We start from the raw sequence: 13,857 nt of genomic DNA, 5'->3' as shown, positions 1-13,857 counted from the left end.
TTTTAATATTTCTGGAATAGAAGGCAGTTTGAAGAAGTATTATCCAAGCACTGCATGTAAGGTTCTTGTACTCCATTATTTCATTTTTTTTTCTATTTCCCACTGCCAACCTGCTTTAATTTTAAAGGAAATAAAATAAATTACTTCATTACATTCATCTGAAAGTTTAAGTGACTTTTCATTTAAAGTTTTGTGATATGGTGTTCAGCATTTTGCCAGTTCAGTTTGAGCAACATTTGTTTGGGCTCTGTACCTCATTAACATGATTTTATCACAAATTTTTATGGTATGAACATTTTCTGTCTTTAAGTACCTTTCAGATCATTTTAAAGGCAAGACATTTACTTTTATTGTATTTGGAGCTACTTTCATCCATATTGCTAAGCTCTCCCACGGATTTATTTCAGTTTCTGTTGCCTTCAGTTTTTCACATTTATTCTCCTGCTGTACACCCTGTGCTACTTCTCTTGCTTTTAGTTTCTCTTCTGTTTCCTAACTTTTATCTTTAAGCCTTCATCTCTTCCCAACTTCTGTCCACACACAACTTTAAAATGTACTAAGCAGTTTCCACACATATATCTTTAAAGTACTAGATAGTTTCAGATACACAATTTTTTTTAAAAATCTTCTCGCTTTTGCTCTTCACCCCTGTTCCCTTTTCTCCACATCCAGGCATTCTCCTCACAATGCCACACCGCTCACTTCTGTCTATCCCTCTACTTCTATATTCATTCTCCTCTCCTCTCCTCCCTTTATGCATCCATCTCTGAGGCCTATGTATCTCCGTGGGGACCAGCCATCTCAAAGCACGGCCAGTAATCCTCTCAGGATATTGAAATGCCAATCCTTCCTCCCTGACCCGCACCTCCACCCCATCTCTACAGCTACAGTGCATCCCTGTCTTCTTCCCTGCCTTAGCTAAAGGGCTTTGGATGTATCACTGGGGGCCAAGACATTCATCCGGAGACCACTTGGATCTCTCACTCACTCTTACACACACAGAGAGAGACAAACGCGCAAAAATACACATATATTGAACAATTCTGAAACAAGATGTCATCTTTTCCTAAGAGAAATGAAGCATGGAGCAATGTACAGAAAGTATGGCATGCAAGCAGTGAAAAGTGCGGCCATATATACATGGCCCGGTGCACTCGTTCACATACATATGCACACCTAATCCACCTCGATATGGCGCCCCATGAGCCTTAGGCAAAACTGATCTCCCGTTTACCCAGCTCATGTCCCATCCCCTCCAGTTTCTATCCCCTACTCTTCCCCTTCCCTATTATCCATCCTTGACACGCCATGCAAAACTCCCCCTTCCCCTTGGTGGCCTGGAGAGTCCTGATAAAACCCCATCTGCATGGGAGGATATGCGAGTGCAAACACCCGGTTCAATGGTATATTTTCAAATAAATTCTTTTTATGTAAGGTTTAAATGTGACAGTGTCTAAACTGCTATTTACAAAGTTTTTCATAAGATTTAGATTTTCCAACAAGAAGGGGCGAAGGAGGGAGTGGGTTCTGTTTCTATTTTACACATGTAAATTGTCCCTGGTGTATCTCTTGTGCGTGTGGCTTGGGGGCGCGTGCACAGGGGGAGGTGGGGCAATAATACAGCACCCAGCAGCACCTTTTCTCAGTAGCTCAGTTCAGATTGCACCCTTAAGTTGTCATTTAGCTGCCAGTCAAAAAAAAAATGCCACCCACTGCTAACAAGCTTACTCTGCACAGGGAAACAAACAGTGCAATATGAAAAGATGGCAGAAATAGTTGTAACAGAGAGAAGTGGAGAGACGAGGATGAAAGGGGGCAGTGGTGATTATGTCAGGACAGGTGGTGAAGAAGGAGAAGATAGCGGAAAGAGTGGCAGTGAGTAGGAGAGAAATTACCATCTAAGAATAGTGAGCTTGTGGGGATGAGGAGGGAAGGATATGGTGAGGGAAATGAGAAAGGAAATAGAGGGTAAAAAAAGAAGAGATCGGTTTACAAAGGATGGGAGGAGGTTAAGAAAAAGAACAGAGTAATAAAGAGATGATGAGGTGGCTAGAGAGAATAAAAAAGGCCAGAGTGTGAGTCTGCTGATATGTGCTAGCTTTGTTCCAAATCCCTACTGCAGTATTTATAAAGGTCAGTGAGTTTTGATATGTAAAGTCTCGGTGGGGAGGTGCACACAGGTGCAGATACAAAGCCAGGGTCTGCACAGAAATGGTTTTCCAATTCTGGACCTGACCTGGCTGTACAGAACTTCAGAGGATATCCTGCAGATAAATACAATCAGATGAACAGCAGAATGAAAATCGGACTTATCATGCAGTGACAATAAGACCCAGTGAACCATTATTGAATTTGTTTACAGGCTTTGTATGTCAAGTTTTAATATCATGTCATTTTTTAATGATCACTTCCACTCCTGCCTGAAGAAACTGAGCAGATCCATTCCTTTACTGACCTTGAGACAGCGCTGCCCCAGAGGACTTTCAATAGAGGGTAGTGCTACTAGAAAACGCAGGAGTAATTCTGTGGCACATTTCATACACCTTTTTTTTTTTTTTTATCAAAAGGTCTGTCTGTCTCACACCACACACACACACAGACACAGAGCATTAAACACCACACACCAAATGTCAGCTGAAATCCTTCCTGTCACAGAAAGTCTTCTGAAACCCCTGCAAAACACTCTCTCCTAAACCTTGTTCAATCCTCCTGGACGACACGGTTAGCAGCGCAACTCATACCTTAATACCCCATAATAACCAGAAATCAGCGCCATGGTAACTGCTGACAAGACAGACAGACAGAGGAGATAAAAGTGAGAAAGGTTTAAAGAAATGTGACAATGAAAAAAAAGCCTCACCATTGGTTTGGACTTTTTTTCATAAAGTATCCCAAACCCGGGAGGCTGGAATTTTATGCAGTGAAAAATTCTACAGGAAGCTGAAGAAGGCTGAGTTGTCACTTGTTAGTCATGTTCACAGATTTCAGGTGTCTGAGGGGTTTGCTTTGGTGTGGTTTAATCCGAGGGCTCAACTGCTCCATACTGCTTATAAATTCTTTAACTTTCATTTACTGACTGGTTTGGTCTTCCAGCCATATGTAGGCGGTGGCAAAGTTCATCTGCTTTTATCATAATAACCGTATAAAAAAAACATGAGCAGATGTTTCCAGTAGTCAAACTCAAAGACACAATATGTTACCTGACCAGAATACCTCTGCAATTTAGACGTGTGATCAGTAAGAAAAGTCAAGTATCTGGCAAACAGCTACAGATGTTTTCCACAGGTTTTGGTGGAGAATGCAGAACAACTAAATTTCAGTGACCAAAATAATGAGAAAATATGTGACCTGATCTGGCAAAATCACTCGCTAATTCTTTGCCCAAAAACGTTGCATACTGAATATGCAAAGTAATTTTAATAATGACATCACAGGTATGAGCGCTCAAAACATGTAAGCGGTCACTCCCTTGTTGCCAAGAACCTTCCGTGAACCCAGAAATGACCTGCAATACAGCGCGCTGATTCATATGTTATTGGGCTGAGACTTAGCCCCTGTGACTCGTGACTCATTTTGCTCAGTCAGGTCACATGGGTTTTGGGTTCCGCCTGTGTGGAGGCGGTACTTAAATTGCTTCTTTGTGTCAAAGTGGTTTAGGGACTTGATAAATCTGCCACCTTGGCATCTTTGGAGGATTTCTGCACCTGTCTAACTGTTAGGAAACACCGTGCTAATCCCAATACATGAAGGAGAGATTATATACGGTATCTCATCTGGGTTGGGGATCCCTTGAAATCCTATAAAGCCCTGAGAATAGCTGGATGATGTTTCTAGTAGAGGGACATCATGACTACAATACTTAACCTTCTGCCAACTGGCCCCAAATGTGCACCTCATTTTTTCATGGATGGAAAAAATGAGGTAAATGCAGAGTGAACATCAAATTTACATTTAATGGAGAGCCTAAAATGGGATGCTTATGTTCTGTGATTGTAAGATGTGTAGGCGCGTGTTTTCTAAACGAGTTAGCAATAAAAATGTGATTAAGCCAATAGCAGGAGCGGCATCGATTTCAGAGCCTGTTTGCGTAACAACTTTAAGTTGTTAAGGAGAAAATGGTAGAATGCAAGCTCTTTAATGAAGAAGAATTAACTACAGCCGTCATTAAATACTGTTTTTCCCCAGTTCCAAATGAGGTATTACATCCAAATCACGTGCCACAGAGCTTCTGCTTCGTTCTCATGCACGTAACTGTGCTTCAGCCCATCGCTCGTGATGCACATGTCAAGATGTTGCATGCACATAAGATTTTAAGGTGGTCAGAAAGAGAATCTATAAGTCACTGAGAAACACTCGCATTTGTTTGAAAAATGCAACAGCAGTCTCCTTAAATGTGCTCTCTTTGCATTCACAGATGCGCGTCTCACTTTCAACATACCGACTAATAAGTTTAACCCATTTTTCTATGATAATGTATTTTACAGTATATATACTGAATTTACTATCTGGATATTCATACTGAGTGCTGCAGCCTTCACAGACGCTGCGCCCCGCATTCATTATGCAGCCCATTTCTCTAAGCTAATTTCCAATTAATGTCAAAAGCACACTCTGCCATTCTCACTTTCTCATTGTTTCGCTATCAAATACTTTCCTGTGCAGCACCTTTCATTCCTTCTCCCCCCCCCCCCCCCCCCCCCTATATTTCATTTGCTTCATTATGCCCATCATTCATATTTTTTGCAGCTTTTTCCACGTAGATTTGCAAACAAGGCGAGCAAACAAAAAGATGTGCACAACGGTATAACATGCAGTCATGTGTATGTTTGTTTACAAAAAAAATGTCAGCTTTCACGTCAGAAGGTAGGCTAGACCGTTTTTTTTTTGTGTGTGTATATGTGTGTTTTGGTCTTTTCACACTTGAGCTCCTCCAAATAGTGAGTGCTATTGCGGTGCTGGGTGACAAGGCTACTTGGTAAAGTGCTTTTCAAGCCTCTGGCTAATGGCCTGCTGAAAACTTCTACTGATGAAAATGAGTCCCCCCCCCCCAAAACGAGGTTTTCTGCCCTGTCTGCAGTGACAGACATGCTGTCAGTATGGGGGAAAGTGTGTGACTGAAGTTTGTGCTTTTGTAAGAATACACAGAAATTTAGTTCTGAATGTCATATGTGCAATTCTGCATTTTGCTGTAGGCAGAGGTCACAGTGAGTTTTAAAGAGTACAAAGTGCAAACAAATATGATCTGTGTGTGTGTCTGTGTGTGTGTGTGTGTGTGTGTGTGTGTGTGTGTGACTGCACCTTTGCCATAATAATATTGGTGCTTTTACCACACAAAACAGAGTTATTCAAACAGAGGTTAAATGGATTTTCCTACATCAAAAATTTGATCACAGTAGTGAGAAGATAAAATCATTAATATTTACCACAAACATTAAATAGTACTGCAATCTCCAGCTTAACCATCATGAAAAGCCACCGCAAATTCAGTCAGATTCAGCAAGATTTTAGTGGCATGCGCCATCTTTCAGTGCAGTTTAGATGTTTTCCATTTACATGTTTGTGTTCATTTCTGAAGGTTGCAATGAGACTTACCAGGCAGACTCGTTGACACATTGACCTGTGTGTAGAACCTCTTGTTGGGCAGCAGCTCTGACACTCCATTCAAGGCTTCTACAGTAAATGTGTAATTGGTATTGGGAAGAAGATTGACCACAGTCACAGTTCTTTCTGTCAGGCCAACCTGCTGAGGCACAAATCCAACGCTAGCCCCGCATGGCTCACACTGCCTCCCGACGCACTTCCGGCATCCCACGCTATAGGTCAGATCCACCCTGCCGCCTGTATCAGACGGAGCAGCCCAGTCCAAGATCAGCGTGGACTGCTTTAGTGTATAGATCAAGTCTCTGGGTGGGGACGGGGGACCTATAAAAGAAGAAAATAAGATATTTATTTTGATTTATTGTTTATTCCAGGTCACTGATGAATAGTTTGTCAGAAAATACAATACAATATTCTGAGCTTCATGTGTTGTTGCAAAGCCTAAAACACATTCTTGCAACAGTTGAGAATTTAAATAAAAAATTCAAATCAAATCACTTCATATAAACATGACATAAAAGCCCAATCATCTATACAATCATCAGTGCAAAAGAAACAGCTGTACATGGACGACTTTTCACATGACTGATGGACCAAAGCATGGTGTGTAACAAATTTCTTAACAAATGTATTAGACCACATCATAAAAACAAGAAAACAAATATTTTAGAAATGTCAACAACAACAAAAAATGACTGAATTCATTTAACTGAATTCATGTTTTAATTTCCCAAATTTAAGCCTGCCAAGTGGACCTCTCTGAGAAGTCAGAAATTAACAAAGTGTAACATTCGACCACTGAAAACATTTTTTCTGTTAAGGAATGCAAGTAAATAACTGTAAATTGGCATCATCATCATCATCATCACCATCATCATAATAATAATAAAAAGTGCGTTACTTTCTTTTCTGCTTTTTTTTTTGTAAAAATAATTCATGGATAACAACAATAATTATATTTTAGCATTAAAAATACCATTTCAAGATTGTGCATTTTGGTGGATTAACCATTGCAAAAAACATAAAATATGATTTTGGTAATTACTAATACTGTTAATTTAGGGCACCAAATTGGGTGGTGGTCCAATAAGTTTGTTAAGTACTGTAAATATATTGTGTTGTGTCTGCAGTTTGCACATTACGGTATGATACTCCTGTTTTATACAGGATTTAATGTTAAGAAGCAGCTAGTTTGATTTTAATAATCTGATATAAACCATTTATATGAAAAGCAAAAATGTGAAGTCATTGTTGTGATATAATATGTGGCATTATTATTATGGTTTAACAGTGGGAATATACAAAAAAAATCATTTATTGGAATGAGGTGGAGGAGGGATTATTGCTGATACAGACAGAAAAATACTTGGGGATAAGGCTCAGGATTTTTTTTTTGATTAAAAAAGAATACATAGGGTTTTGTGTGAAGGATTAGCGGTTTTGTCATTATTTACTGGTGTCACTGGCTGTGTGAAATGGATCCTCCATTTCCTCTTAGTAAATAAAGATGACTTGCTATGGAAAGGCTTTTATCTCTCCTGGATAATGAGTCTGATTTGATATGAGGGGTTGTGATCGGAGCTGCCTAGTGTAAGGATGTGCGTGTCAAAATTTGTGATGCTTGAGGTGAAATATGGGAAAACCACATAGTTCTGCATTATACATGACAAAGCTAATAAAAGAAACTGTTGCTAAAACTGTATGTTATTGTACAGAACACTTTCACTGCTTCCAAAGCATGTAGTTTAAGCTTGAACAGTTTTAAATGAAACACCACGAAAGCTAAAAATAAAATATACAGTCCAGCATGCGGCTGTAAAAAGTCAGAGCAGAGAAGGCCGTCCTATCGCTGAGTCAGCTTCCGGTATCTTTTTGTTCATGTTGTCCTTGCACAGAAAGCATAGGTCCATTAAAGGTCATGAATTTTACATGCATCCCTGTATGTGTGTGCATGAGCTGATGTAATGAATAAGTGAAGGTGTGCTGCTCTGTGCGTGCCATCAAACACGTCACACACACCGCAGCTGCGTCCCGTTTCCAAACACACGTGGAGCGCAGCGTTACATAAGCTCAGAAAACATTCACAGTATGAACACACACACACACAGACACACAGTAGATGTAGACACAGCTGGGCCTTTTACTCACATCTCTATCGACTTTCATGCTTTCTTAGCCTTGCAGTCCCTCACTCTCTTAAGACTTCCCTTTTCTTTCTCTCCATCTTACAATGTGAGTGCCTCTTGTTAAAACTTCACCTCCACAGCTCTCTTTCCCACTCTTTTACTCTCAGCCTGTCTCAAACTTCCAACTCCCTTTTCCCTAGTCCATCCACATCACTATTCAACCCCATCTCTGCTCCTCCAACAAGATGCTACACTATACAGAAAATCCTCTCAAAGCATTATCATTAACATATATGTGTTAGCTTTGCATGCTATCCCTCTCAGCAAATCACATCAAATCAGATCAGGGACATCTTGTAACATATGACTGTACAGGGTTTAATAAGACCAGAGAACTATAGTACTGTGCAGAAGTCTTGAGCCACTCTTCATTTCTTTATGTTTTGCTGTAAAAGACAGATTTTCTTGCATTTCTAAAGTGCTCTTGAGCAATAGTTCTGCAGGATTTCTGAAGGTCAAAGTTTTTCTTTGGACATTGGCAGCTTTTTCACTCATTTTCACTCCAGTTCTTGTACCTGACCATTTTCTTTTTGTAATAATATAATTAAGTAATTTCTTTTTGTTAAACCACTTAGCATTTACCTATGAATCATTGAAGCATAACTCAAGGGGATAAACTAGTGTTGTGTCTACACATAACAGAAAATTTTGCACAAAAAAAAAAAAAAAAAAGTGTTAAGGCACTGTGTTACTAACAGCCCGTCCCCAAACACAATTTGTTCTCTTTAGTTGAATCTATGAAAAATGCCAAAGATAACACAGTTTGACAGACATAAAATAGTATTTTTGCAACAACAAGGTGATTCCAAAGAAGCTGTTAACTGAATACCTGGCATGTCTTGGCATGGTGTGCAGTGCACCCTTGAAAAATTTGGGAAAACTGGACAAATGGAGGACAAAAGAAGAAGTGACAGGCCTAAAAACTATCTACAGCAGATGAACCATGTCTGAAAGCCATGTCCCGAAGAAATAGGAAAAAAAAATCCAGCAACGACCTGACACAGGGCCTGAGAGATATATGTGGCCTTTCAATTGCTCTGTCTACTGTTTACTGAAGCCTCATCAGAAATGGTCTCAGTGGAAGTGTGGCTGTCAAGAAGCCATTCTCAGGGAAGGGAAACAGGGAAAAAAGACTGAGGTACAGAACCACACAATGGAATACCATCAGTCATGGATTGGCTTCCCCAGAGTTCAGACCTCAACTTTAAACTATTCCCAAAGACTACTTAAAGAAACTGCAGGAAAGTTTGCCTAAGAGAGTTCAGACTGTGTGGAAGAATAAAGGTGATCATAGCAAATATTGACTTTCAAGTTCATTAGAACTCTGTTTTTGCCTTTTATGCTGTAGCTCCATGTTTGTTTGCACAGTTCAATAAATCACTGCACCTGAAGAAATGAGGGGTAGCTCAAGGCTTTTGCACAGCTCTGTATGTTTACAGTAAATAACATGTTTATTTGTTTTAAGTTATAGAAGAAAATTCAACTCGTGCTATTGTCACTAAGTCCCAACATAGTCTTCAAAAGTCAGAAGCAACAATTATTATGCTGCAGTTATTCACAAACATCATTTTTGCTGATGTATTTGCAGATGCATCTTATGGCAAACATTATGCATCATTTTACAGTTTTTGTTCTAATGGTTATCGTGTTACAACTGCAGCCCTATTAGCAGAAGTTCATCTATGTCAAAACTTCTAAGGATTCAGAGACTCGTTTCAATTCACCATTTGTGAAGTTCTGCTTTTCATCCCTATAGCTGCCAAGGGATATGCAGCCTCAAGAGTCGCCATTAACAGCAGCAGTTAGTTGAGTCATGAAGTAATAGACAAATCTTAATTTAGCACTGTGCTCCTTCAGCTGTTTCAAAAAGTAATTCTTAAAGCATCCAAGAGGTGCAGAGTCTCTGATTTCACAGAAACAGCCCTCGTAGACACGTTAGGGTCACAAGCATTAAAAAGGGAGAAGAATAAAATCACAGTGGTATTATTCTTTAATTGCTGGGGTAATAAGGTGCGCATATCAAACATGTCATCTTTTAAAAATCTCACTTTTTTTTGCTCTTACTCTTATAAGTCGAAATTCATCAAACTCTTTCTCCAACTGTATAATGTGGTGGATTAGTAGAATCTGGGGATTATCATAATTACTGAATCTATAGTGTAATTAATGTGGTCATTAGGCTGCTATGAATATTATCACAGAGGGATCAGTGAGCTCAGCAATCACAATTATAATCAAACCCCTCCATTGCACTTAAAGCTAGTGTGACCACACACTTTCACTTATGCATATACACATAAGCGAATGTGTGTATGTATATATATACAAAACACACAACAGGCTAGAGACCCTATGGATTCATGGCCTGAGTACTTTCAGGATATAGACCCTATTATTCCTCCATCTAATTACTAAGCTATAATCAATATGCTGTTTTCCATGCAGAAATCAATAGGCCTAACCTGTATGGCCCTGTTTGGCCTCATAGTGCTCATCTATTGAAAAAAGAATCAGTATGGGAGAAGAGGTGAGAAAGGGTCAGAAAAAGTAAAAGGTGAGGAATGAACAAATAATGTGTGGAGAGCAGGGATGAGAATATAGAGTCTGTCGCTCGAGGATAGAGGGATGAGATTTTAGTTTGACAGAGAGAAGAAAAATGGCATGATAACACGCATGGATGGAACAGATGAAAGGATAAAGAGTAAGGAAAATGTGAAGAGGCGGTGGCTAGAAAGAAGAGTGATGAGTGGTCAAGTTGAGAAGACAGAGAGATAGAATGGAAGTGTGTGTCTGGGCATCAAAAAGGAGGGGGGTAGAAAAAGAAAGAAAAGGGGGTCCAGCAGAAATGTAGATAATGGAAGTATAGCTGAAAATGGATCTGTAATGTCAGGACAAAAGGTGGAGGAATATGGAGAGAATGTACAAGGTTAAGTAAAGAGATGGCAAAATGGGGTGATGGGGTTTTTTTGATGAATAATGTGGACATAATGTGAGGAGGGAAAGATGGATGGGTGATAAAAAAAAGGGATAAATGTTAAGAGGCAGAGAAAATGGCTTTGGTGAAGGGACGCTTTCATATATAGCTTTGGATACTATTAGAAAAACGTTGGAAATGATTACATTTACAGAGAAGTCCACCTTAAAAGATAAAATGATGCACATATCCCTGAGGAGAATTCTTCCTCGGAGAATCAACTTTTTAAAACTGTGCCAAGCGAGGACTGGGTTTATTCTTCGTTCACAACACAACAGATATTAACAAATTCCATCAAGAGGAAATAAGAAAAAAAAAAGTGATTTTTGCCAGAGCATACTCATCCTTTGACCTTGTGGCCAACAACACCACGACTTTATTATGAGCAGAACACAAGTCATGCACCCCGTCTTGTGAGAGACCTATTCCTAGTCAACAGTCTTGGATACATTAAAGCAACAAGGAATGCAATACAAAGAAGAGAACATGTTGAAGGAGAGGTGAAGGGTGCATGAGATGAGACACGGAGACAGGGTTGATGAGGACAAAATGGCGAAACAGAAACTGGGGGAGGTGGGAGCAGGTCAGACCAAAGGGGTAATAACATGAAAAAAAGCAGAGGCGGATGAAAGGATACGGGGTGAAGGACAGGTTGGGTTAAGCCATAAAGAAAATTGATCTTTATGGTTAAAATGGATAAAAGGCAACTGCAGATATATCAAAGGTTGAATGGGTGGTTAAGATAATGATTGGCTTTCAGACATAAAATGCACACTGGATGCAAAAATGTCAATGCCGTACGTCGTGTGACTGGACAAAGAGCAACAAACCAAACAAAAAAAAAAAAGACACTAGCAAAAAAGAAGGTGTCACTTAAGAAGATATACACACATAAATATGAGCAAGTATAATATTATTACGTGTGCATGGCGCTGAGGGATTGTCCAAAGGAGTCCTGAAGTGATCCTCCTCACACACACACACCACAGATCCTTCCTCTTCCGCAACACTGTTGGCTGGGCAGGGAAAACACTCCTGCTGTCTGGAGGACATCTTGTAAGAGCCAGGGGGACATGCTGGAAAAGAAGAAAATAGTATGTCAGATATGTCTAAGATAAATGACACTGTACCCGCTTTCCTTATCCTGATACATTACATTTTTTTTTTTTTAAATGCCCATGTAGGAAATGAACACATGAAATGAACACTGCAAATTCACAAGATAATTCTGCAGAGAGGTTAATAGTTTAATAGTTAATAGTTTAAAGCATTTATATATATGCCCGCCTCTGTTTCTCCTTTATTTCTCTAAGCACCACAGCATGTTAAAGCCTTTGAAAAAAAGAGAAGGTAAATTAAGAATGACTGTAGAAAAATGAAAAAAGCCCGTGAATCCACAGTGAAGTACAGATGAGAGAAAAGATAGGATTAGGGCAGAAAAGTAAAGGAGACTTTGGCTATATCCATCTGACAAACACAATTCTCACATTACATGTGATCAGTGGCCTCGGCAAATGGCATCAAAGGCTACTACTGGAATGAAACAGCTATGCAAATGAATGCAAGCCAGTGCACTGTGCAGGCACACAACTGCAAAGCCCTGAACTTAATTTCATTGTGGTTCTCCCCCTTGTTTCGCTTTATTTCGTAGTTATCCCAAACCACACATGAAAGAGACTACAAAAGGTGAGAACGTGGGCAAAGGTGATAAGTACTCGTGACCTTAAATGTGTAAGAGTACACACCATGTAGCAGAAGCTTATCAATGCAAGTGTGACAGTGGGCGTGCATAAACACACACACTCTCAAATGCACTGAGAACGGCTTATTTTACACTCTCCCTGTATGCAGTTTCATTTTCCACTTGCCGTGCTTTTGTAGCAGGTGATAATGGGTGTGAAATCAGGCAGCCAGCTACCGCGCCACGCTCTGGTCTCCTCTCTTCTGAGACTGTATTCTAAACAGCAGGTCTACATTAACAGCTCTAGCAAGCTTTCTCCCCCTTTCTCTGACTCCTTTGCTCGTTTTCCATTCTTCTACCACATTTGTCTTTCTTACTCCTTTCATACCTTTCTCTGTCCTTATAATTTTTTTTTTCCATTTCAGGGTGTTATCTGGAGTGCCTAGAAGAATATGCTGAAATAAATAGGGACACTGCTACTGTGTTATTCTATAGTAATGACCAGTCTTGTTAGAGAGCAGGGAACTTTGGGAGCAGGTTCTTTTTTGGCCAGACTGAGAAACTAGTGATTGACATAAGCACTTCACACTCAGGCTGCATTGGCCACTGCAGAGTCAGCATATACAAATTAGCTTACACAGGGTAGTTACTAGTATTGTTAATAAATGCCTCAGTTATGCAGGCCTAGGGACTGGTTGGCAACCCAATAGGGAAAATGTGTATGCTCCAACTGGTTGGCAAGTGGTTGCTGGGTGTTAATGGCTGTCTCCAGGTTAAATTGGCCACAAAGAAGCTCCATGTGATTACTTTGGTCACTAGAAGTTTACCGTGGTCCCCTGTAGTGTGCATGGAACACACCTGCTTGCCATTTACTCTCTGAGCTGCAGTGAAACTTAAAAAAATGTGACTCAAACCAGAAATGGAGAACGTTAGCTTCAAAGTAAACATTGTACTTGGAGAGTGAAAGGCAAGTGTTTGCAGCCAAGTTGGTGTCTTCCATGCAAACTATACTTCTTTATGACCAATTTCAGTGGCTGCCAGCAACCACTCGCTAACTGGCTGCAGAATAAATACTTTTACCTTGTGACCGGTGGTTCATGGAGGTCACTCAGCCTAAGTAAATGGGCCTTTAGCAATCAGTTACACAGTGACTAGCAGCAACCTCCACCAAGCACTTTCCCTCACAACCAGTGGTTGCCAGATGATAGCCAACCGGTGTCTAGGCATGTGCGATTGCAGCCTAAGTTATAAATCAAAGGAAGTTGTCCTGAAACAGAAAAATAATATTTGCATGACTCAAAATAAGACGGGGTTGTTTTACTAACCACCCAATCACACACACATTCATACAAATACTTCTTTTAATACCTGAGAGCCTCATTCACACACACACACACACACACACACACACACACACA

The 13,857-nt window shown here is 40.0% G+C and overlaps 1 protein-coding gene across 1 annotated transcript in view; it reads right to left on the bottom strand.

The window, feature by feature from the left end:
* epha10 (EPH receptor A10) overlaps positions 1 to 13,857 on the bottom strand; it is a 154,173-nt gene that overhangs the window by 43,402 nt on the left and 96,914 nt on the right. Inside the window, exons 4-5 of the mRNA XM_030740568.1 lie at positions 11,679 to 11,834; positions 5,593 to 5,922 (exon numbers count right to left, since the gene is read on the bottom strand). Of these exons, the coding sequence (XP_030596428.1) occupies positions 5,593 to 5,922; positions 11,679 to 11,834 (486 nt within the window). The remainder of the gene's footprint in view (positions 1 to 5,592; positions 5,923 to 11,678; positions 11,835 to 13,857) is intronic.

The sequence above is a fragment of the Archocentrus centrarchus genome, chromosome 11 (genome assembly GCF_007364275.1).
Source record: "Archocentrus centrarchus isolate MPI-CPG fArcCen1 chromosome 11, fArcCen1, whole genome shotgun sequence".
NCBI classification, from domain to species: Eukaryota; Metazoa; Chordata; class Actinopteri; order Cichliformes; family Cichlidae; genus Archocentrus; species Archocentrus centrarchus.
This window is presented reverse-complemented; position numbering and strand designations above follow the sequence as displayed.